Source organism: Castor canadensis, chromosome 10, assembly GCF_047511655.1.
Source record: "Castor canadensis chromosome 10, mCasCan1.hap1v2, whole genome shotgun sequence".
Classification (NCBI taxonomy): Eukaryota; Metazoa; Chordata; class Mammalia; order Rodentia; family Castoridae; genus Castor; species Castor canadensis.
The window spans coordinates 74,872,389-74,898,774 of record NC_133395.1 but is presented as its reverse complement, the minus strand read 5'-3'; the positions used below and the strand labels follow the sequence as shown (position 1 = coordinate 74,898,774).

General features: G+C 40.7%; 1 protein-coding gene across 1 annotated transcript in view; it reads left to right on the top strand.

Moving 5' to 3' along the window:
• Tex26 (testis expressed 26) overlaps positions 1-17,907 on the top strand; it is a 46,093-nt gene extending 28,186 nt beyond the window's left edge. The window contains exons 6-8 of the mRNA XM_074043607.1: positions 3,302-3,478; positions 6,195-6,356; positions 12,150-17,907. Coding sequence (XP_073899708.1) covers positions 3,302-3,478; positions 6,195-6,356; positions 12,150-12,214 — 404 coding nt within the window. The 3' untranslated portion in view covers positions 12,215-17,907. The remainder of the gene's footprint in view (positions 1-3,301; positions 3,479-6,194; positions 6,357-12,149) is intronic.
• Positions 17,908-26,386: the final 8,479 nt, after the last annotated feature.

Sequence of the window (26,386 nt, the reverse complement as noted above, 5' to 3'; positions counted from 1 at the left end):
CACGTGCAAGTAAATACCTAGGACCTGTCAAGAGTCCCTCCTAAATCTCTTACCTCCATCTGCCTCTCTCCTTCCCGACAGCCCTGCCTTTAGTTCAGGCTACCAGTGTGTGTCCTTGGATGACCTCTAATCCAACTCCCTTTTCTAGTTTGTCTCCTGTAGTCCACTGTCCATACAACAGTCAAGGTAAGTTTCTGGATGAAATTGATGTCACCTTCTGGCTTAAAACCCTTTTGGGACTCCTGCTGTCCTCAGGATGAACGCTAAATGCCTTAAACCAGACAATAAGGATCATCTGGCCTCTGTCCCCTCTACACCTTTCTCCCCCAACCCCACCAGTCCCCATCCTCACAGGGAGACTGCACTGCTGTCTGTCCTGCAGACTTGTCATGCCCCCTGCACACAGGGCTTCCTCCTTGGGCAACGCCTCTTCCTTCCTCCTTTTATGTCTACACTATTTAAGTCTAGATGTAGGCTTCATTTCCATCATAGAAACTTTCTCTGATCCCCAGCTTTGGATCAGTGGCTCTCCCATATGCTTTTGTAGCCCCATTCTAACCTCTTTTGCAGGACCCATCACACAATATTGTAGTTTTCTTCTCTCTGTGTGTTCATTCCTCTAATACTTTAAGCTTCTGTAGCACAGGGACCACATCTTAGTTTTGTCTCCTCATTATTAAATTAAAATGAGTGAATGACAAACACTAAAAGGTGCTTGTTTTCACATTCAGGCTCGGAGAGGCTGGCTTTGATGAATTAGAACAGCTGGGGAAGACAGCTGACCCAGATGCCACTTGGCTATAGAGTATGTGCCAAATGGTTCTGTGGTTCTGAACGGTCTTTGCTATTTATTTATTTTCAGACTGAGCCTTTCTGCACAGCCCTAGCTAATCCTAAATTGTCTAGTTTCTTTTGGGGATTGACTTACTGGTATGGTATTACAGGTATGAATGGAAAAGAACATGGGGAGCTGAGCACCTGAGGAGTGGAGATGACCCCTGGGAGGGGTTCAGGCCTTGGGTCACCTTAGCTCTGCATCATGGTTATATTATCTGCTATACTTTTAGCACCAGGGTAGGTGTTTTGAGTGTTGGTTGAGTCCTTTTGTATCAGGAAACTCTTTTTACAAATGCCTGAAGGAGTTCAGTAACATGAAATTTTATAAGTATAAAATTGCTCATTGAGAAAACCGAGTCTGCACTACAGATTAGCACTGTTCAGATTATGAGGACTTAACTTAAGCATCTGTCACCAGAGTGTGACTCAGCTATTAATTGCTAATCCATAGTAATTATGTTTCTAGGGGCTTTGTTCACTCATAAATTCAGAAAATATTTAATGAGGACTATTAATGTGATAAGTACAGGTGACTGTTGAAGAATAAGACTTTATCTCTGTCTTCAAGGGAACATAAACTATGTCTAGGTCCTGACTTTTTCCTTTGCTGGGTCTTCATCTCCAAGGATCCCACTTCTATGCTGGGCCACCATGGTCCACATGGAAAGACATTCAAGGGCCTTCCCAGCCTCGTCCCAACTCATCTTCCTGCTTCACCCAGAACTATTCTTCCTGTTCCTGTGTGCCCTCCATTCTACCAGCCATATTTTATAGACAGGTTGAGCATGTTTTGCTTCCTTGCTGATCTGTCGTCAAATCCCTTCACAGTGTCTATCTTTTGGTCTATGTCTTTTTCTGCTTCCTCTAACACAGCCCTCCCTCTCTCTCTCTCTGGGCTTCCATAGCACTTCACTCAGAGCTCTGAGGCTGTGATTCTTAAGCACATGAGAAGTTTGTTTACAGTGTACTGTGGCAGCTGGGGCTCCATTTTTACAAAACCTCAATGTCTGGGATAAGATACAGCAAGCATATTTTTAGAAATCCTTCCCCAGTGATGCTGACATCTTAATCCCATGTGAGAACCCATTTTCAGGTTGCAAGACTCATCACATTCCACATCTGTTTGTCCTATAGACAGCTTTCAAGTCACAGAAGTTTGGGGGTTGGATTAAGGCAGATCATTGAATTGATTAGTAATAACCTTGGCAAACAGCACAGAATGCATTTAGGGAATGAAAACATTTGCTGTTGAGTAGTTGTTCTAGTGGAGATAGACACATAAGTCATGCATTTCATAAGAAATTTGTTTCTATCCTGTAAAGCTATTAGTAAGCAACAAAATCCAAGTTAACCATGGGAGTTACTAGGAACAAAAGCAGATAGTTTCCACAATACCTCCAAGGGAAGTTTCTGAGGTCACCCTGAGGGCATTAAGCACCTTCTTCATCTCCCAGGTCACTCAAAGTAAAAGGCAGCTTGTGGTGGAACTCTCTCCACTGATGGTTTAGACAGATCATTTTTAAAAAAAAATCAATATTAAGATGGCCTCAGGTTCTGGTGGATGCAATTAGACAGCCTTTGGTAGATAATGTGTGCCATGGATCCCATTAGAAATCCTACAATATACTATGTCTATTAGAATTTATTTTCAAAAGACCTATTAAAAAACTAATTTGGAAGAGAATTGACTTCCAGGTCAATAGTAATTTGCACTGTTCGTGAAACCCATGTTTTTAATCTCTTCATCTTTCTGAACAAAGATGATGCTGTGTGATACACTTCTGAACTCAAGTGTTGTGGCAAGAATTAGGGGTGAACATATTTTAAATGAGATGGCTTGTGACTCCCTCCGCTGTAACCTGGTAGTGTTTGTGAAACTGGTGTCTAATCAGTGCTTCATAGACAATTAATGATATTTATTACTTGTAACAGAGATAGTTCAAATAATCACATTCTAGCCAAGAATGACAATGATGTTATGCATCTTCAATCAGTGAGGGATAATCTTTGAACACTTCTTGTCCAGATAGTGGAGATAATATATATATGACCCCATTTAATTTAAATAATGATATATAGTAAGATTATGACTACCTACACATACTAACACTGAAAGTGTATTTATTATTTATCTGAATTTCAAATTTAAATAGCCATCCTGTATTTTATAAGGCAACTCTAGTCATATCGAAAATCTCACCACCCTTGCCCAGGGTCCAGACAAGCCTACTGGAGTCATCAGTGTCTTCTGTGTCCACCCAGCAGAACAAAAGGACATTCCTAATGAACATAAAATGTCTTCATTAGAAACCACCTATAATTATCTGAACATATACCCTAAATACAATAAGGGTGAGGTTATAGTGTGATAAGCTAGAAGGTACTACCAGAAGCAGAGTGCAATAAAAAGATAGAAATAGCTTACCAGTAGTAACTGCCACCTTCCCTTCCCACCCCAAACCAGTTCAGAAGGTCAAGAAAAGTTCTCCGGTGTTTCTGGAATGGAAAAATTTCCTTCCCCAACGTCTAGACACAGAATTTCGACAGAATTACCAAATCCCAGCTAAAATTCCTGAGTTGCAGGACTTTAGTCTCAGGTATGGCTGCTATTCGGGCCTGTCAGTGGCTTCTCAGGGTCTAGGTAAGTACACCTTTTTAATATTTGTTTGTTTTTTGGTGGGATTGGGGTTTGAATTCAGGGTTTCATACTTGCAAAGCAGGCGCTCTACCACTTGAGCCACTCCTCCAGTCCATTTTCCTTTGGTTATTTTGGAGATGGGGTCTTGTGAACTATTTGACCAGGCTGGTCTCAACCACAATTCTCCCGATCTCAGTCTCCCAAGTACTAGGATTACAGGCATGAGACACCGGTGGTGGAATCACCTTCAGTTTTGAAACAACTTCATGGACCCTGTTGTTTGACACATATAGAAGCCAATGCTATGGTGCTGGTTTTTGCAAAAAGAAAGCTTTACTGTTTGTCAGCCTGAAGGAGGCAAGAGGCAGCTCAGCTCTGCCTTTGCATTTGGCTGATAGCCAAGGAGGTGATGCCCTGGGTGAGGAGAATAGAGAATTGGTGATAGCCTGGAACCAGGTTGGAATAGTCCACAACTGGTACACAAGGCCATGTGTGACTTGTGGATAGCTGGTGAATGGAGAGTTTCCTGTCTCTGTTATTCTGGCCCATCCTCATGTCTCTGTTCTCCTTCAAGTTCACTCCCTCCTTGGAGACTTTAGCTCTGCTGGGCTTTGGTTCTACCTGAGTCCTGAAAACAGCATGTGTATAGCAATTTTAAGAAAGAGGGCATTGCCATTAAGGACTGATTTCACTGTCTCCTTTCCCCATGATTAAATGAGGTGAGCCTTGGCCACCAAGTTTGATAACGGTCATGAAAGTCAGTTGACCTTGTTGCTGTGGCTTCTAATCTTAAACCAGGCACCTGTGCATCTCAGAAGGCCGACTGACCACTTGTGTCTTGAAGACTGCAATCTGCCTGGGAGGGGCAGTGGCTGGGGTTGGGGGAGCACTTCCTCCCCTATGTACAATGAAAGGAAGGACATAGTTGCTGTAAAATGACAGGCATTAGGTGGGCAGCCCCTTGGATTTGTCAGGGGTCCATTCCCCTCAAGCATGTTCCGATTTCCCATCACTCTATTATAGTGAGTGTTCCTTTATCCTGATGCCTCTTGTTTTCCATAGACAGTTTTAAATGTTCCATGAGCAAGCCACCTTGAAACTACTGGTTAAGAAGATAACTTGGTGTCAGTCTGAGGTGAAATTTATTACTAGCATGGAGGTAGAATCAAATAGTACTTGAGACAAAACTCAGAGTAGAAGCTTAGCATCCTGGAGTTGGAAAGCAGCCCAGAAATTCCCAGGTCTAGAGCCTCCAGTCACCTGTGAATTGCCTCCACCCCATCCCTGCTGAGGGGGGGACACTATTCCTGCTCCTAGAATTCAGGGTAGTGTCCCTTGTCCAAGGCAGTGCCTTTAGCATCAGATATTCCAACTGATGTTAGTTGGAAGTGCTAGCTACTGGAATATACCCTGCTAAACTTCTAGCTATTGATTCTACTTCTTCCCATGGAGGGGGCATAGTAGAGATCTCTTACTCTGTGAAAATCATATTTTATTCTAAGCCTCTTTTTGAGTGAAATCATTTTCAGACCCTATAGATGCTCTTCTTGGGATGGACCATCAAAGCTTCTATCCCAGACTAGTCTTTCCATTTGGTCAATGGCTCCTTTAAAAGGGGACATGTGTTATTTTTTGTCACTGTAACAAACACTTGACAGAAAACAAAGGAAGAGGGAGAAAGGATTTTTATTTTGGCTCATGGTTTCAGAGGTTTCTGTCCATCCTGGTGGGACTGACATAGCAGAGCAGAGAAGCTCACATCATGGTATCTAGGAAGGAGAGAGAGCGAGAGCGAGAGCGAGAGCGAGAAGAGAGAGAGAGAGAGAGAGAGGAGAGAATATGCCTACCTTTTCTAGTGGACTTTCTCCTTTTTCCCCTTTTATTCCATCCAGGCCCAGCCTATGAGATGGTGCTGCCCACATTCAGGGAAGGTCTTTCCCTTAGCTAATCCTTTCTGGAAATGCCCCACAGACACCCAGAGGTGTGCTTACTAACTCCCTAGGTGCTTCTCAGTCCACTCAAGTTAACGATCAAGATGAACCATCACAGACACCTGGAACTGGACACTGTTTAAGGTGTTCTTAAGGTTTACAAAGATGTTGGTAAAGTTGTACAAATTAGGATTTTGTACCATATCTTCATGGTTCTTTATGATAGCTCCATGAATACTAGAATCCACATTAAATGAACAATATCTATAATCAAATATAAATGACATGGGGTTGCTTAAACCTCTAACCTCCACTAATCTGACTGGACCATGAGTGCTGGCTATAAATGTCATCATTCTTCCAAACTGCTCGTCCTAAGACTCCTACGTCACTGGAAGGGGCTCTCTGAGTGTGCCAATCCAAGAACGCATAAGAGATGGCCTGAAAGAAAAAGAAACCTCTCTGAAGGCTGTTGCTTCAGCAGGCGATGAGCGTTACCATCTTAACATTCTGGCCTGTATAAGGGTAGAGGTCAGAGAGACCTCTTTTCTGAGAATGGTGATCAAACTCAACCCTGGTCATCGCCTCCCACCCCTCCCACTTCCAAAGGCAACAGTTGGGAAGTCCCAGCAATGCGACACAGCCCCTAGTCAATGGAGGGGTCAGTTTAATATAGAGCCTTGCCATTTAGGATGCTTCAAGTTGGGCTCAGGGTATGTTCGAAGAAAGAGGGCAGGAGTTTATTGCTTGGTGACAGCCTCTGTGTCTGTCCCTCACTATTTTGTCAGTCCCTTCAGTGCTGCACAGCTACATTAGGAATCAAGAACGCACAAAGAAGCAGAGCATATACCAGAGTGACTATGGGAAAGCCTACCTGGACTTCTTGATGATCTTGAACTCCTTTACTCCCTCTCAAATCAATGAGTACCTACAGACTGTTTCCCCCAAAGGTAAGATGACATTTCAGGCATTTACACATCATAGTACATTGCTTTATGCCAAATAGCAATTGTTTTGTTTGGAGCCACAGGAGTTGAATGCCTACAAAAAAGAAAAACATTTCTTCAAAATAAAAATCCCATAGTGTTGTGCAAACCTCAATCCACTGACAAACAATTTCCTAAAAGAGGCCCCAGTGACTATTCCCACTTGTTGAAAAGTAGACATAGAGCCTTTCTGATGCTGTTTGTCCTGTGGTTGAATTGTTCCAGGATGACTTCTCTTTTTCTTACAGCTATTGGATTTCTCTCGTGGCTGTTTATACTGTTTCATGGTTTTGTTTTATTTTGGCTACTCTTTATTTCCTGTTTGGTGATGCTCTTTTTGTGACAAGCTGTTTAAGGTACACGAGACTCTCCACACTTCACTCCCGGAAAGGGAAAGGCAGCACCAGTTCTCAGGATGGTGTCAATTTATTTCACACAACAAGGAGTTGCCATTTCATGGCTGAGGGCCAGAGATGGGTTTGGTAACATCTTGGGGATATCTGGTCCATCTGACTGAGAGTGTGTAAAATATCAATTAAGGGAACAAAGGTATTTGAGGAGAGGAAACAGAACTCTTCCTACAGCTGCCTCTCAGAGCATCCTCGGGGCAGGGGATCACATACCTCATATATGAGCATGTGCCTCAATGCAGATGTACATATTTATATTACATCTAATGTATCATGTCCATTAGAAAACATACAAATTTAAAGGAAGAAGTGAAAGAAAAGAGTTGCAAAATTTTTTTTCTACACCTGGCAAATATCTCCTGTACCCTACTTTGTGCTCAAGGCAATATGAGGTCACCAACTCCACCATGTATCCAAAAGCTCTCCATATGCCCTCTGTCCCCCACCTGTCCCTCTCAGGTCCCCAGTTGCTTCACTGTGCCTGCCTCCAGTCAGTCAGAGAGCTGGGTTCTCCAGTCAGTTAGAGGCATGGAACCTCTTTTTACCCTGGGACTCCTGCTCCAAGTGAAACTAACGCCTCACTGTAGAAGAGACTGAAAAGGAAGGGTGTGTGTGCATGCATTTATGTGTGTGTATGTAAAAAGGAGTTATTTTTACCCTTAAAAGTGTTTGAGTGTGCTGGGCTTCAGGGAAGTACAAAAAAGCAGATGTTTGACCTGAGATTGAGACAGACCTGTATGTTTTCTATTGGGACACTCATTCCTCTCAACAGATGCTCTGTCCCTTCAGAGGGAAACCTACAGTCTTCTGACTCTAGGTCACATCCTCCCCAAAGGCAGACCAGAAACTTGACAGTAAGATATAGCAAATCATCCCTCTGCACTTTATGAAAACCTCATTTTACTTCAAAGAGCCACATCTTCTGGACCTTTTAGAAAGAGTACTTCTCTCTTCCCAAAGCAAATGCTGCCCCCTGCCTGGGGACCAGCAGGGTGGGATGCAGCCACCACTTCTGCCCACCTGGAACTGTGGTGGCTGCTGGGCACCTTGGTCTCTGGTTGTGTGTCCTGTGCAACTTGAGCCTCGATTGTGCCCCTTAAGGGTGAACTGAGGACACTTCATTGTGCCCTGTGGCTTGGCATCCCCATTCTCCAAGATACCAGGGCATACTCAGCTCTCCAGTCAACACAGTCTGCCCACTGGTTAGGCTTTCTACCACACAGGCAAGTGGTGACCTATGGCTATCAAGATCACTTTAGGACAGGTTGGGATTTGTTGCTCCTTGGCTCTCCTGCTTTCCTGCCCCACCTTGGGATGGCAGAGGGGCACTGGTACCCAAAGGCATATGGTCTTGAGCTTTGCTGTTTTGTGTTGCCTTGGGTAGATGAAGAAGCTGCTTCCTGTGGGACTCAATTTCCTTCCTAGCTCTGCTTTAGAATGGCTCCCTCATCGAGGCCAGCTATATCAGAGGCTGACAAGCAAGGATGAGTTTCCCTTGGAGATCCTATGCCCCAAACCTCTTGTCATTCCTTAGTGTCAGGGATGACATGAATGCTTTTCAGCTGAGTATCTCTGCTGTGCTTTTTCACGGTGGGGCTGAGCTAAGAGGCAGAGAACAATTCTGGCAGATGTCTGAGGCTGAATTATTACCAGCTCAGCTTAAATCATGTGACTGCCCTATCCTGCACAGATAGTAGGCTTGATGGAATAGGATCCCAGAACAAGAATATTTTAATAAAGAGAGACCCATCATACGATGGGTCAAAGTTAAGAAGAAGAAGAAGAAGTGCACGTGCATAAAAAATTACTTTCAGCTGGGCACCGGTGGCTCACACCTATAATCCTAGCTACTCAGGAGTAGAGTTCGGGAGGAGCACTGGTGGCAGCCAGTCCAGGCAAAAAATTAGCAAGACTCTATCTCAACCAATAAAGTTGGATGGTGGTATGTACCTGTCATCCCAGCTATGAGGGAGGCATAAGTAGGAGGGTTGAGGTCCAGGCCAGTCAGGACATAAACATGAGACCCTATTTGAAAAAATATCTAAAGCAAAAAGGGCTGGGGACACCTGCCTAGCAAATGTGAGGCCATGTGTTCAAACCCCAGCACTAACAAACAAATAAGCAAAATAGAAAGAAAGAAATATAAATGAATTTCATGCCTCAACCTCAAGATATCTCATATATATTTTTTTCAGGATTTAAAAAATCAGAAATATGAAACACTTCTGGTCCCAAGCATTTTGGACACATGCTCAACTGCATTGAGTTTACTTATAACTCAAGAGTCTCGAGAGAGGTGTCTTTAGTGGCCAGTCTATTTTCAACATTGTTTTAATCCCTAAGCCTGATTCAGACACCCAAAAGCTTACTCTTTGGGCATCTGCTATCCTTTGGTAAAGACCATGTCAATTACCCACTTGAATGATAAAATTATCTAAAATCTGGTTTTCTGTGAAGTTTTCAACTTATGACTAGTCTCCCTCCCATTGAAATTGCCATGACTGTGGCTATCTAGAAGGCATTTCCTCAGTATTAAGAATGCATTTATTCACTCTATAAGGTTCCTATAATGCTCCCTTGATACAAAGATAAATAAAACAAAAAATTCATGTATGAATGAAGGGACACTTTCTCGTATGTGAAAGATACATGCACAATTATAACGTCTTAAACTCTGTAATCAGCATAATCTTTGGTTACAGAAGAAGCTTGGGTTGGGTACTCCCAGCCCTGTGGATCCACAGGAATGCTGAAAGGCTTTTCACAGGAGATGACCTTTAGATGAGGTGACAAAGATGAATCTGCATGACAAGGAAGGGTGAGGCCATTTTTAGCAGCAGGAACAGCATAAACAAAACCAAAGGGACATGAATCTGCACTAACATACAATAAATGTGGATAGCATTTAAATTACAGTTGGTAGCCTTTTGAGCATTTATTTAAGTTGACATGAAATGTGACACAGTTTTCTTTTTTTTTATTTTAATTTTTTGGTATACTGGGGTTTGAACTCAGAGCTTCACATTTGCTAAGGCAGGCGCTCTACACACTCTACCACCAGCCTTTTTTGCTCTGGTTATTTTCGAGACAGGGTCTCACTTTTTGCCCAGACTGGCCTGGACCGTGATCCCCCTATTTTATGATTCCCACAGTAGCTGGATGACAGGTACCTGCCACCACACCCAGTTTTTTTCCATTGAGATGTGGTGTCAATGACCTGGAATCATGATCCTCTTAATGTCAGCCTCCTGCATAGCTTGGGATGACAGGCATGTACCACTGTGCCTAGCTATTGGTTGAGATGATGATCTCACAAACTCTTTGCCCGGACTTGCCTGGATCCATGATCCTAAGCAGGTAAGATTACAAGTGTGAGCTACCTGTGCTGGCACAATCTCATCCTTTTTAAAGCATGCCCAGCTTGATTCATCTTGTATGCATGTCTTTTGTATCAGAGCATTTTTGTTAGTTTGTTTACTTTAAAATGAAACCGTTAGTATAAAGTTTAAAACTAAAGACAACACTGGAAATGACGAGGACTACTGGTAACCGCTGTTGATGATATGGAGCAATCAGAGCTCCCACACCCTGGGCAGCTCTGAGTAGTACTAACACTTTGGGAACACATGTCAGCTTCATACAAAGTCATGACTCAGAAGTTCCACTTCTGGATATTTACTCAAGAGAAAAGAAAACAAAAACATGTCCATCAAAGGACTTGCACAAGAAAGTTGATAACTACTTTGTTCTGAACATCCCCAAACAGGATCTAGCCCAACAGAAACATGGATAAATCAACTGTGATATATTAAAATCATGCTACTAAAAATTGGCACAATTGATTACTGATTTATACAACAAAATGTATGAACCTCAGAAAGCATTATGCTGAATGAAGGATGCCAGACACAAAAGAAAAGCTTCTGTGTGATTTCATTATTTGAAAGTCTTCACAAAGTAAATCTTAGCTATGATGAAAGAAATCAGAACAGCAGCTGTTTGGAGATAGAATATATTGAGTGGAAAGCAGCAAGAAGGATCTGGGCTGGTGGGCATGATTTGTATTTCTCTGTATGTGGCTTATAGGTACGCAAGTGTCACAGACTCTACATGAAAGATCATTCATTTTATGAAAAGTATACCTGAATTAAAACATACTGGGGTCATAGGAGTATGGTGGCACAAACTTTTAATTCCGCTACTCAGGAGGCAGAGGTAGGAGAATCTCTGTCCTAGGCAAGCCCAGGCAAAAACAGAAGACCCTACAAAAACAAACTTAAAAGCAAAAGGACTGGAGTATGGTTAAGTGGTAGAGCATTTGTCTAGCAAGCGTAAGGCCCTGAGTTCAAAACCCAGTACCACCACCACACCAACAGCAAGAAATACTGGGGTCAAAAAACGGTATGGAGTAGGTTAGGAACAGTTAAAGAAAATTAAACACAAGATTACCAACACAAATAAATGCAACATAATTGTAGAGAAAACAGGATACACACACATATACAAACACATATCTTCGATGTGTGGACCTCAGCAGACATTGTGACCTTGGGCAGGATGGTACAGACATTGAACATGATGACCTGCTGTCACTTGCACTCTTTCCTCTTTTTTATTTTGACTGCACAAATGACAACAAAGTTGTATAGCTGTGCTCTGTACTATTTACAAAATATGTCATTAAGAGACATATCAGACATATCTGACATATCTGACATACCAGAAATGTTCAGAGTCACGCAAGACTCCTCCACTTCACAGGTGGGGAAATGTAGGCCATATATAGTTGCTATAGGATCGCAAAAGCCACCAATGGTGGTTGATAGAAAAACAGCCTTGGCTGCTGTGACATGTTTGGAACAAGTCTCAATTGTTTATCATTACCATATATTACTGTGCACCCAGGAATAAAGGATAAGGCTATGGTTTATTTAATGTCTTTGGTGAGCCAGCCATATCGGTGTATCACACACAGTGTCTTTAATCCATTCCTGCAATCGTGTGCAAGGCAAGTACTGTGACCTGCACTTGAAGACGAGGAAATGAGGTGGAGAATTTAAATGGATGGCTTGTCAATACTTGGCAGCACAGAACAGAAACTCAGGTCTGTTTCATTCTAAAACCCATGTTCTCCCCGGTACACCTGCTGATGTGTTGAATACTGAACCACTCTTCTTAAAAGTTATGCAACTGAGCCTCTTTGGGTATCAGGCATAGTGATTCACAGAGATTCTTTGACTTGAAAACACAGTACTATTATCAGATATTTACTTCCTTCCTAGAATTCTCTATTAGCATTAAATACTTGCATAGAAATTTTCATTTTGTTTTTCTTCCTACTTCTCAGACAGACAAATTCTTGACCGTTTCATTCGTTCTCACTGTGACACCGATGAGGGAAGAAGTAAATAAAAATAGTTCAGATGAAGAAAATCTGGATACCATTGGAAGCACAAGGGTGTGTCCAGTCGTATTCCTACTAATCAAGGAAAAACAAGACGCAAATTGCTCCAAATATGTTGTGATGGTCATGAATTTGCTTATTTTCTTTTGTTTTACTTGCCTAAACCATTAAATTTTGTAAAGCTACAAATTTCCCCTGCATGTAGATTTAGCTGTTTCTTACAAGGTTTGATACAATGTCTTTGCTTTTCCTTTGTGAATACTTAACTTGTGGTTTTTAATTTTCACTCCTCTTTAAACCAGGAATTGTGTGGAAGGGAATTCTTTATTTCCCAATAATTAGAAGATTTGAAAAATCTTTTTGTAGTTAGTTTCCTTTTTGAGTGAAGTAAAGTAAAAAAAAAAAATCCACTTTGGGAAATTTATCAAATTTTTTAAATGTTGTTAATCAAATATATGATAAAGCTGTGTGTTAATATAAAGAGGAGAAAAATGTTTTTATACCTTTCAAATTTCTTTATATCTTTGTCTAACTTGAACTGTCAAATTTTTTTAAAAGAATATTTAAAAAATTTCATGATAAATATGTTTTTATCAATTTCTCATATTTTTAGCTTCATAGATACGGCTTCCATATTATTTATTCTATTAAGGCTTATGTCTTATACAGAACTTCTTTACTGATTATCTTTTTTATCACAATTTTTCAACTTAGTTAATGCTTTTGGGTTTAGATTGCATTTTAATAGACATTAATGTTGTCATTTGTGTTGGTTTGGGTTTTTCCTTGGCATTTGCTTAGTACATCGTTGCCATCCTGCTTCCAATCTTTGTCTGTAACTGATTTAGCACATTTCTAGAAATACCTTTTGCCTGGGTTTTATGTTATAATTAATGTGATAATCTTGGTCTTTTGATAAAAGAATTTAGTTAGTCTATAGTGAGTGAGATGTTTTACATCCTTGGTTTTATGTTTTCTATATTATTATTATTGTAATACACTATTCTTTGTTCTTTTGTTTTACTTTGCCTCATTTTCTTAATCTTTTCCCTCTATTTAGTTTTAAAATTGTACTAATTTTTATTATACTCTTATCACACATGGTCTAATTTGGATTTCTCCAATATATAAAAATGATAAGTCTCTCTGTTCCCAGTACCTTCCCATTCTCATTCACTAAGAAGAGACTTTAATTTTTTTGCCTTCAATTTTGTATTTCTCTTTCCATTCCCTGCATGTGTGTGTGTATACACACACACACACACACACACACTCTCTCTCTCTCTCTTTTCAATGCTGAAATAGTTTGGAATTTAGTTTTATTGGGGATTTCATTTTCTGCTTCAAAGGAAAGACTTAGGCATATTATATTTCACTGTCATTGTTGTCCACATATGTGTTACTATTTAAATCCCTTATTTTTCTATTCATGAATCTGTATTCTAATTACTTTCATTTGGTTAGAATATTTCCTATGTATTTCCTTAGATGGCTTACAAGGGGAGCAATATTTGGAATCCTTATTTGTTTGAATATATTCTTATGTGTGAAATGAATTAATAGATTCAGTTCCGTTTTCTCAATAGTCCATAGTCACTGTCTCAGTAGTCTTCTGTCTGGTTCTGATTCTATCACCACAATAAGTGATCAGTTTTTTCCAGAAAATTATGATCGTCTCTTCACCTTTGTAGGATTTCAGTAATTTCTTGTGGTATATTCAGTTTTATCTAAGATCTTTCTCTAGCTTCAGGAAATGTATTTCACAATGTTTTTACTATTTTCTTCTCTATGAAAGTTACTTTCTATGTAACTTTCTCTCCTGAACCAACTGCTCCTTGCATCAGAGGCTCTGGGATCTTCTTTTCTTTACAGATTCCATTTTCTGGCTTCTGTATGAAATTTCTTCCTTTCACTCACTCAGAACATCAGTTTTTGCTTCTCAGCTGTGGCCATTCTGTATACTGTATTTGTCAATTCAGGTGTCATGCCTTATTTTTGCTTGAACTTGAGAAGCCTTCTTTTTCTCTGTAATCCAATGCTCTTGAGAGTTGAACAAGTTCTGTCTTCTCCATTGACTCTGCCTTCTTTGGAGCTACCTTTTCTAGCTGTGGCTTCTTGTCCTCTCCTTTAACTTATGCAATGCCTGAAAATAAGTCACATGTATTACCCTTGTCCTCAGGTCAGTCTGCTGCAGTCTCTTTGACCAAAGAAAATGAGCCCCAGGGAAGGCTTCTGTTTAGTGGATGAGCAGCAAAGACCTGAGCTGAGACAAGGCTTTCACTACTCACATGCAGGTCACAGTTCCATCTGCCTTTGGCCTTCTCTGAGCAGGGGATGACAGCCCTTTCTCAGCATCACATGTTGGGAAAAGTTCATCCCACATTTCACCTTCCACCAGCTTTGGGGAGATCCTCCAAGAACTGCAAGTGGAGGGGCACAGCTGTGGCCTACTTGGAAGCGATCTTCTCACATTTGCATTTCTGAGACCAACAGAAAAGCTTCAAGTCTGAGATCAGCACACTGAGTTTACAGAGACACACTCTTCCATGGCTCTGAACCAGCTGCTCCAGCATAACTCCAGGGTCCAAGGAGAATAAAGCCTGTGCCCATTCCAGGTGTCTGGAGAATTTGTAGCTTCAGACATGTTCCAGTTTCCCACCATAGTCTATTTTCTGCAGCTATAAAAGCATACTTAAGGCCAGGTAATTTATGAAAAAAAATTATTTCCCAGTTCTGGAGGCTTGTTTATTGTAAGTCCAATAAACAAGGTATTGGCATCTGTTGCCTTTTACTTGTGCATGATAGTATGGTGGAGGGCATTGCATGGAGAGAGTGAGGGACTAAGCTAGCTTGCTCTCTCTTCTTACAAAGGCACCAATATCACCATGGGTTCTTTGTAACTTCATGTTACCCCTCATTACCTCCCAAAGGCTACACCTCCAATACCATCAGTACATGAATTTGGGGGTTATGTTTCCAACACATGAACTCTCCTCCCTGTTCTGAATAACATCAACCAGCAGAACTTGCATAGAGCTGCAGTTACCCTCTCAGCTTCCCACTGGCAGGTTTTTTTTGTGGATCACTTCTTTGGGCCTTCTGACTTTTTGCTTCCATTTTGCACCAAAAACAATAATACCTAACCATTCTCCTTTGAAACGGGGGCAGTAGTTTCCCACTTGCCAGCTAGGATTGGACCCCTCCCCTTGCAGTTTTTGACCAGCACTTGAGAATCGGGCTACTTTTATGCCTTTCTTAGAATGCTAGGACTGTAGCAGTAGCCAGCTCAGAACTTTGCATGGATTCTGTCTTAGTTTAATGTATGCAGTGTAGGAATTCCTGACTCTCGTTACAGCACTCACTCCAAAGCAGAGGTCCATATTCCATCAGAATCCTAAGGAGCTCGTTCATTTTACATAGTAGATATTAAACATCTACTGTGTGCCTAGCAGTGTTTTAAGTGAAGAGAAGATACACTAGTGAAAGACAGACATGGAGCTTAAATTCTGGATGGAGGGACAAAAGTGCTGCAACTGAGGAGGCAGTGTTTAAGCTGATGGTTCAAGAGGAGAAGGAGTCAGCACAGGAGGAGATAGGCAATGGCTTTCCAGGCTTGAGGAGATGCAAGGCAAGCCTTTCAAAAGACCTTGAGGTGTCGCAGAAACCTCCAGAAGGCAGAGTGGCTGAAGCCCAGTGAATTGGCCAGGAACAGTGGGTGGAGGGACAGTCATGCAAAGAGGTCAAGGAGGCAGGTGCTGTACTGCTGGCCCGAGTGCTTCTGTGTTCCAGAAAATTCAACGGATTGCTGTTGATTCAAGTTGTAGAGCACCCACGAACATAGCACAGCCTTACACTCTTTCAAACTCTGCCGGCAAAGATTTGTTCAGAACTTGAATTTTCAGCCACTGTGGACACATCTGTGAGCATGTACTCAGATTTCTACCCATCTTTACATTCATGTGGGATCCCTGGCCTCTTAAGGGATTTTAAAAAATTCTCATACATTAAGGTTTACTCTTTGTGTTGTAAAGTACCTTGGGTTTTAACAAAAACAAAATGCTACATACCCATCATTATTAAATCATCCAGGATGCTTTCACTGCCCTAAAAACCCTGTGAGCTCAAACTATTGGTTACTTCTTTGAAGATAGTTTTGGTGATCTTGCAGGGAGGACAGCCAAGAAAAGCCAGCATTGCTTCCCTGGCCCTGGGGTAGACATGCTGTGGGTGAGTTTTGCTCTCTGTCTGGATAAAGAACCTACATAATGGGATTCTAGAACTTGCCAGTGACTGACCACTCCAGGGCTAGAAATTCTGTTTATAAATACAGCATTGGGATGCACTCTTTGACAGACTTTTACTTAAGGCATTGTGGTTAATTGAATAATTGTTCCCAGTTCATCTCTCCCTGTATCTTTACTGCTGGCTACCTAACCTGGTATGTAATCCCTTCTACTAAAGAAAGCATGTATTTCCCTAGTCCTAGACTGGGAGCTAGGCCACATGACTTTCTTTGGTCAATGGGGTATTTGCAAACAAACCTGGGCTGCCTGCTGGTCCCAGCGGGAGGATGAGCCTCCCTAGTTGGCCTGCCCTGGTGACATAAGAACTGTGAGGAAAAAGTGCTTTTAGTTGTATGTCGTGGAGGTTAATGGAGCACTAGGAAACTGGTACTGCACAGTGTTTGTTTAGGTGAGAGATCTGTGGAGCCCTGAAAATGAGATGAAAGGCGTGGTGGAATCAGTTCTCTCAAAAAACATTAAGTTCTATCTCGACTAACAAATGTGTCAGTGCTTAAAAAATGATCGTGTTTCAGAATACGGGAGTGTGGTTGTGGTTCTTTTTCATCTGAAAGCCTGCTAAGTGGTGCAGGCATTTTAAACGTTGGTCATGTCTAGGTTCCCATGGGGCTGGAAGCTTTAATGTTCAGAATATGTGGATGACTGCTTGAATAGGGTTCCTTCTTGGAGAAGATTGACGAGACCAGAGCAGTCATGCACCTGACTTGAACTCATCAGGTAGTACCAATGTGTCTATTATTATATTTCAAAGAGAACAGTTTCCAATATGTAACAATTCTGAACTATTTTCTCTTATGATATTCCGTAGAGAATTAATTTTCTTTTTACCTTCCTGCAAACCTTACCCATCAACTCACACACCCTCTCAGAAAGAAAAAGTACAGAGAGCCTATGTTTATTTTCTAGAATCATCTATTCCTTATTCTTTAAACCTCTGCAGGAAACTTATGTAAATGTGTTTAAACTTATTATCTCTTTTATTTATATATTTTTTTAAAAAATGTTTTCATGCATGGAAGAGTAGAGAAGCACCACTTTAAAGACAGTAATCTTTGTATAAATAAATAAATAAAACACCATGGGCTTTGTGCAATTGAGTTTCTGTCCAGGAGGTGGATGAGCCGGAAGCCATGCTTCTCATTTGGCTGCACAGTAGGATGACATGGGCATATTTCCCAGTGACGCCAATGCACTGCAAAGAGGAGGAGCCACGGCATCTGAGGACCCATCTCACGGGCAGGTGGCACTGCTACGGTCAAGCTGGTTATCGCAGGAAGCAGGATCTGCCCTGTTTGTTCCAAATAATGGGGCTTAAATGAAAGAATTACCTACTGAGGACATAAATGCGGGGAGGGTTCCAGTGATGAGAGGAAGCTATTTCTTCCCTTATCTGAGTGAACGATGGGAGTAGAGCTCAGAACCAGAGCTATGAGGAAGCTGCTATCCCCTGGGAGGGACAGAGCTCCTGCTGGAGACACGACTCAGGGAGAAAGCTGAGAAGAAATACCTTGGGCTTGCTTCTCCTTCCCTTTGATGTAATCTGACGCCCTGGTCCATGGACGAAGCTCATTAGATGACTGCCAGCAAGGAATAAAGAGATGCGGTGCCCAGGGCTAGTGAGCCACAGAAGGATGTTAAAGGGAATATAGAGGTCAAGCAGAATACAACCAACACAGCAGTCTAGTCTTGATGATCCAAAACCAAAAGGAGAGTGTATGACTCACGACCAAATGTGATTTCTGAATGTAATTTTGTAGGAACATTTGACATAATCTAAAGTTAAATTACTCATTTAAAGAATAATCTTAGCTCAGTATGGTGGCTCATACTTACAATCCCAGCTACTTAGAAGCTGGAAATAGGGAAGATCACAGTTCAAGGTCAGCCTGGGCAGAAAGTTAGCAAGACTAGTAATTCTCAACCAATAAAGCTGAGGATGGTGGCATGTACTTGTCATTGCAGCTATGCTGAAGGTGTAAATGGGAGGATCGTGGTCCAAGCTGGGCAAAAACACAAGGCCCTATTCAAAAATTAGCTAAAAAGCAAATAATAATAGTAACAATAATATCCATGGAGTATAGCTCAGTGGCAGAGTACGTATGAAGCATGTTTGAGGCCCTGGATTCTATCCCCAACATGACTAAAAAAATAAATGATTAATAAAAAACAATCACATTTGCTAGGCACCAGTGGCTCACACCTGTAATCCTAGCTACTCAGGAGACAGAAATCAGGAGGATCATGGTTCAAAGCCAGCCCAAGCAAAAAGTTCTTGAGACCCTATCTCGAAAAAACCCTTCATAGAAAAAAGGGCTGGTGAATGGCTCAAGATGTAGGTCCTGAGTACAAACCCCATACCACATACACAAAAAAATCACATTTAATGAAATTGTGATTGTTATAGAAAATCCAAGGTGTATGACTATGAAAACTTAAACTTTATCGTTGACTCAACATTTATTTTAAAATATTAAAATCATTTCTGGGGCTAGAGGTGTGACCCAAGTGGTAGAGTGCTTGTCTAGCAAGCATGACGCCCTGAGTTCAAACCTTGATTACCCCCCCATAATAATTTCTGTCATACTGCGCTAGATTAAAAAATGAAGGACACAGTGTCTAGTCTCAAAGATTTAGGTTAGCAATTGCAACCCAATTTATTATTTTATCAGCCCAGAGCAGGTGTGTCCCCCTCAACTCCAACTGCAGCCATGTGATTCTGGGTTGGTACCATATCAAGACTGCTACCTATCCTCCCTGGGACCTCTGGTTGGGCCCCATGATGCTCTCATTCCTCTCTTATTAGGGGGCTGTAAGAAGACACACCCAGAATTACATATAATCTTTCTTCCAGCCTTTGGGGATGGCAAACCCCAGAGAACAGAGACATGAAAGTGAATGCATGAAGGAGTGGGAATCCTGGTGAGACTGGTGAATCCTCCCTCCAGCCATCTCCACCTTCTCCCCTCCACCCAGACTTGAACAATTCATTTCTCCATTTGACTAAACCTGGACTGAGCTAGACTTGTTCTAACTAATGCAAAAATTCTAACAAAATCTGAAGAGAGATATCATGCTACGGCATTTCTGAGGTTTGCATTGGTGGCCTGAAGGGCCAGGAAAGGTTTAATAAGGCCGAGTTCTTCAATAGAGGTACAGGTACTATAGTTATGCTGGTTGCAAAAGTAAGAGTCTCAAATTTAAGACACTTAAGTGCCTACAGAGATCTGTAGAGGAAAATGCTTCTACTTCTACAATCTGCTGCTACTCTCCAACACAGAACACTTCTTTGGCCAGACATGAGCAAGTGTCTAATACTTAGATGTCCTATTGTTCAATGCAATCGTGACATTAACTGGGTTAGTGCAGACGTGTTAGTTGAGGGCTTGATCCCGCATGACCACCTCCCATACCAGTGCCAATCCCAAAGTAGGAGGTCCTTGGGCTACCCCAACGTTTGTTCAACAGGAAGCTCTCCTGACCCTCCACCTGTGTTCAGTCAGCCGTTAGCACTCTAACTGCTGGCCAGGTTATTATAAAGGATGTCATCTGTTTCACACAGATGAAAAGCTAGATGCAAAAGTACATAAGGCAAAGTACATCGGAAGGGACACAGCTCTTCCATGCTCCCCTGGGCCATCCATCCCCAGGCACCCTCACACAGTCAGCAACCTGAAAGCTCTCCAAATCAGGTCATTTGGATTGATTTTTTTAATGGAAACTTCATTATATCCAAAAGATTGATTGCCTCATTGGCCATTGATGATTAGCTCAACCTTCAGCTCCTCTCCTTACTTCTGGGTTGGAGCTGAAAATCCCAACCTTCTAATCACGCAGTTGGATCCTCTGGCAACTTCCCACCATCCCAAGGCTACCCAGAAGCTTCCCCCAGTCCCATCAACCATCTTGTTAGCATAAAAGAGATATATCCCTTCAGAGATTCTAAGAGTTTTAGGAGCTGTGTTCCAAGAAACTGGACAAAGACCAAAATATGTATTTCTTACTATAAATGACAATATCACAAGGAGCTTGCCAGGTAACCTAATGAAGAAGGTGAGCCCAGGAGTGAGACCAGGAGGAGTGATGAGGACCATGGTATAGTGCAGTGTCTGCTGTGCTTAAAGGGGTCTGTAGCAGACCTCTCCAGCTAAGTGTTGCCTTGTTTGCATGTATCAGCCCTGGAAGAATTCAAGAAAAGCCATAAATATGCCTTTTAAATTTACATACATAAAATTCACCTTTTTTAATGTATAGTGCTATAGAATTTTTTTTGTAGTGCTGGGGATTGAACCCAGGGCCTTGTGCATGCCAGACAAACTTTCTACTACTGAGCTACATCCTCAACCCAAGATTTTAATAAAGTACACACAGCACTATATCCACCACCACAGAAAAGTGGTACAGAAACGTAAAATGATACAGCAAAGTAAAATCCCCTCTACCATTCTCTTACACTGTTCCGCCATAGAACCTTCTCCCCACAGTGACAACGACAGGTCTGGTGTACATTCTTACAGGCTTGCTTTTCCTATGATGTCATATAACAGAATCTTTGTAACTTTCTGTATCTTTTATTTATCAAAATAAAATTGATTTTTTTGTGTAATCTATAATAATTTGTTCCTTCTTGTTGCTAGGTATGGTATGTTCTCAGCATACCATGAGGTATGCTTGCACTATAGCTTAATTTGCTCACTGGTTGAAGGACATAGGGGTTGTCTTTGGATTTGGATAGTTATGAATAAAGCTGCTAAAAGAATTCAGATATAGGTTGTCATGTGAACAGCGTGTTATGATGAACAAGTATGCCATTGTTTGGATCTTGAATGTCCCCCAAAGTTCCATGTGTTGAAGGCTTGGTTCCCAACCTGTGGTGGTAGAATCTTTAGGAGGTGGGGCATGGTGTGAGGAAGTAAGGTCATTGGGGATGTGCCCTTGAAAGGTAGATGGGGACCCTGGCCTCTTTCTGTTTTTCTTTTAGCTTCCTGGCTACCACCGGGTGAGCTACAACTCTGCCACACAGCCTGCCATGGTATACTATGCTGCCACAAGTAAGTGACTGTGGACTGAAGCCTCTGAAAGCCTGACCCAGGCTAAATCAAGCTAAACTTTTCCTGCTTTTAACTTGTTTATCTTGAGTGTTTTGTCAAAGTGAGGGAAAGCTGACTAACGCAGAGTGGGTCTGCCAAAGTTCAGGTGTTGGGAGTTTCACCATTAGTGGGAGCTCCAGCAACGTTGGGAGGTGGTGGGATCTTTAAGAGGTGAGGCATAGTGGGAAGTACCCAGCCTGGCCCTTCTTCGTGCTCTGGCTTCCAGTCTTCCCATGTGATCTCTCCCTCTCTCATGTGCTCCCATCATGATGTCAACTGCCAGGGGACCTTCACCAGAGCTGGAGATGGGCTGTTTTGATTTTCTGCCTCCAAAACTGTGGACAAAACAAACCTCTTTATAAGTTACCCAGTCTCAGGTATTTTGTTGTAGAAACAGAAAATAGAATAATGCCAAAAGTTTTCTTTTTTTTTCTCAGGTAAATATCTGGTTGTTTTGTCATATGCATGCTTAACATTTTCAAAATGGCTGTACCATTTTCCACTTCACCAATAATATGTCAGTCACAGTTATTCCACTTGCACATAAGCAAATGACATAGTTAGTTTTTATTTTCGGATTCTTTGTGATTGTTATTATTCTAATAGGTTTGTGATGCTATCACATATGGTTTTAATTGTGTTTCCCTAATGAAAATGATGCTGATAAACTTTTAATATGACTATTTGCCACCTGTATATCTTATTTAAGAAAGGGTTTATTCAGATCTTTGTCCATTTTTATTGAGTTGTTTGTACTTTTCTTGTTGAGGCTTAGAAATTGTTTTCTGAATTATCATAGTCTGGATATAAGTTTTTTGACATAATGTGATTTGCATTTTTTCACAATCTGTGGCTTATCTCTCCATTATCTCAACAACTGTCTTTCACAGAGTAAAAACCAAAACCAAGGTCACACATATTTTCTTTTCTGCTTTCCAGAGTTTTATAGGTTTAGTTTACATGTGGGTCTGCGATCCAGTTTGAGTTAATTTTTGTATAAGGTATAAGGCAGGGTTGAGGCCCAACTTATTTTATCTTGTTTTGCACGTGGATGTTTAGTTGTTCCAGCACCATTTGTTTAAAGGACCATTCTTTCTCTATCAAAATCAGTTGTTTTTGTATCTTTGTTAAAAGCTAACTCACCGTATTGATGTGGGTTTCCATTTGAAGTCTGTTCCATTGGTCTATGTTTCTAGTCTTCCACTAATTCCACACTGCCTTGATTATTATAGTTTTAGAAATCTTGATATCATGTTATGATTTCAAGAGTCCTTTTTCAAAATTGTTTTTGCTACTCTGGTTTTTAAAAAAAAAAATTATTACCATATTATTGTTGTTCTAAGAGTGCATTGTGACATTTACAAAAGTGCTTATATCTTAGTTAAGTTCACCCCTACATCATTCTCCTTTATCTGCCCCTCCTCCCCACACCCATTCTTACCATAGTTTCATCAGGTCTCATTTCTCCATTTTCACACATGAGTACGTAATAGTTCTACCATATTCACCCTCCTATATCCTTGTATCCTCCCACCTCCCACTGGTGCCAACACGCATTTCCTTTTTATACAAATTTTAGAATTAGATTGTTTACATATAGAAAAAACCCAATTTTTTAAATGAAGATTTTGTTGAATCTGCATAGTTTAAATTATGGGAGAATTGATAAAATTGTGAGTTGTCCAATCCACAAATCCTGAATTTTCTTTATTTTGGTCTTTGATTTGTCTCATCAATGGTTTATAACTTTCAACGTACAGATTCCGCACATACCTCAGCATCTCATTGTAGAGGTGCTACTGAAAATGGTTTATTTTTTCAATTTTGAATCCTAATTGTCACTGGTAGTGTATAGAATTACAATTGACTTTTGTACATTGATATCTCATTCTGTCACTCTACTAAACTTGTTTGTTAGTCTAGGAGTATTTTTGTAAATTCTCTGGGATTTTCTATGTAAAATCTATCATCTGTGGGTGGAGATAGTTTTATTTCTTCTGTTCCAATCTTCTCTGTTTCCATCTCCAGTCTCCAACCATAAGCTCTAAATTTCCTTTGCTTGCCTAATGGTTCTGTTGAAGAATTTTGAATAGGAGCGATGACACTCTTACCTTGTCCACCAACTTTGAGAGAGCTGTGTTCATCAGCTCTCCGTTACTGAGCTAGTCAACTGAAAAATAGGAAAGGTTTATTTTGGTTCACAGTTTCAGAGGTTTCAGTCCATGACCCCTTTGCTTTCGGGCCTGCAGTATGGTAGGCAATCATGACAGGGAGCAAGTGTAGGGCACAGTTGTTCATCTTATGTTGCCTGCGAAACCAAGAGAGAGAGATAAGAAGGGGCTAGGTCCCCAGTCCCTCCTTCAAGGGCATCCCTCAATGACTAACTTTCTTCCACTAAGTCCCACTTCCTAAAGGCTCCAACACTTCCCAGTAGTGCCCCCCAGCTGGGGAACCCAGCCTTTAGCACATGGCCTGTAGGAGACACCTACCCAAACCATAGCTGATGTTAACCTTGAGTGTTTCTTTTATGCCTTTCGTCAAATGAAGTAGAAATTCCCTCCTATTCCTAGTTTGCTAAGAGTTTTGCTCTATTTGATTATGGATCAGTGTTGAATGTTGTCAAATGCTTTTTGTGCATCCGTTGAAATTGTCATGTGAATTTTTTTTCCTTTTTTTTTTGTCTGTACTGCAGGATTTGATTTCCTAATATTTTGTTCATGATTTTTGCATCTATGCTCATAAGGGATGTTGGTCTGTTGTGTTTTCTGTACTCTTTTCTAGTTTTTGTGTCAGAGTAATGTTGGTCCTGTACAATGAGGTAGAAAGTATTCTCTCTGTATCTATTCCTGAAAGAGAATGTATGTAACAGATGTTACTTTTCCTGTAAACACTTGCTAGAATTCACCATTGAAACTATCTGGGTCTGAAGTTTTCTCTGTGAGAGAATTTTTAACTAGACATTCAATTTTTCATTGCTTTCTTTCTTTTTTTGGGGGGCGGTGGGTTTTGTTTGGGGAGGAGACAGGGCCTTATTGTGTAGCCCAGGCTGCCTTTAAACTCATTATCCTCCTGCCTCAGTCTCCTGAGTGCTGGGATTACAGGTGTGTGCCACCACCCCTAGCTTAAAAACTCAATTTGTCTGGTGGTACTGGGGTTTGAACTCAGGACTTCAAGCTTGCTAGGCAGGCACTCTACCATTTAAGCCACACTGCCAGCCCTTTTTGGTGTTAAATATTTTTGAGATAGGGTCTCGTTAACTATTTGCCTGAGTTGGCCTTAATTCACAATCCTGATCTCTGCCTACCAAGGATTATAGGCATGAGCCACCAGTGCCCAGCAAAAATTCCATTTCTTAATAGATACAATCTGAACTATTCCTGTTATCTTTTTTCTCATTTTTATTTATTTATTCATTTATTTTTTGAGACAGAGCCTGGCTATTTTGCCCAGGCTGGTCTCAAACTCCTGGGCTCAAGCAATCTACCTGCCTCAGCCTCCTGCCATGTGCCACCATGCCTGGCTCACCTACTTCTTTTTGAGTGAACTTGGTAGTTTTTGTCTTTCAAGGAATTGGCCAAGTTCATTTAAGTTGTCAAATTTATGGGCATAGAATATTTCCTAATGTTCCCTAATTATTCTCTTTTTTATTGTTTTATTATTCATATGTGCATACAACGCTTGGGTCATTTCTCCCCCATTGTTCTCTTAATGTCTCTGTGTTCAATAGTGACAGCCTCTCTATTATTCCTGATGTAGGTAATTTGTATCTTCCTTTTTCCCTCAGTCAGCCTGATCAGATGTTTCTCTATTTTGTTGATATCTTCAAAGAAATAGCTTTTGCTTTCATTGTTTTGTTGGTTTTTAAAATATTATTGATTTCTGATACCATCTTTATTATTTCCTTCTTCCTGCTTGCTTAGGATTTACTTTGTTCTTTTTCCCTAGTTTCTTAAGGTAGAAGGTTAAATTGCATATTTGAAACTTTCTTCCTGTCTACTATAAGCAGTAAACACTGTAGTCCTGTATATTTCCCTTCATGTACTGTTTTAGCTACATTCTGTGGATTTTTATTTATTTGCATTTTTATTTTCATTCTCATTAATAAGTTTTCAAATTTCCTTGAGACTTACTTTTTAACTTGCGGGTTACTTAGAAATTAAATTTTCAAATATTGTGGGACGTAAATAAATTTCTCTTACTAAATTCTAATTTTATTCTACTGTGTCCAAAAACATAGCTTGCATGTTTTCAGCTTTTTCAAATGACTGATGGTTTGTTTACTTGCCCAAACTTTGTTCTGTCTTGGTGAGTGATCCACATATATTTGCAAACAATTCATACGTGCTGTGCGGTAGAGTATTTTGTAAATATCACTTATATCAAGTTTACTGATGGCATAGTTCAAATCCTCTGTATTTGTATTGATTTCCTGTCCATTTGATTTATCAGTTATTGAGAGAAGAATGTTCAAGTCTCCAACTATAACTGTGAATTTATCTATTTCTCTTTCCAGTTCTGTCAGTTTTTCCCCTTATGTGTCTTGATGTTTTGTTAGAAGGTGCAAACCCATTGCTATGTCTTCTTGAAGAATTAGCCCCCTTTTCATGAAGTGAAGTCTCTCTGTAAAACTGATAATATTCCTTGGTCTGAAGTTTACATAGTCTTTTATTAATGTTGCTATTAGTCTTTCTTTTGGTTCATTTTAATGTGATACATCTTTTCCATCCTTTTAGCCCATCTATGTCTTTACATTTACAGTGGGTTTCTTATAGGTAGCATATAGTTTGATTTG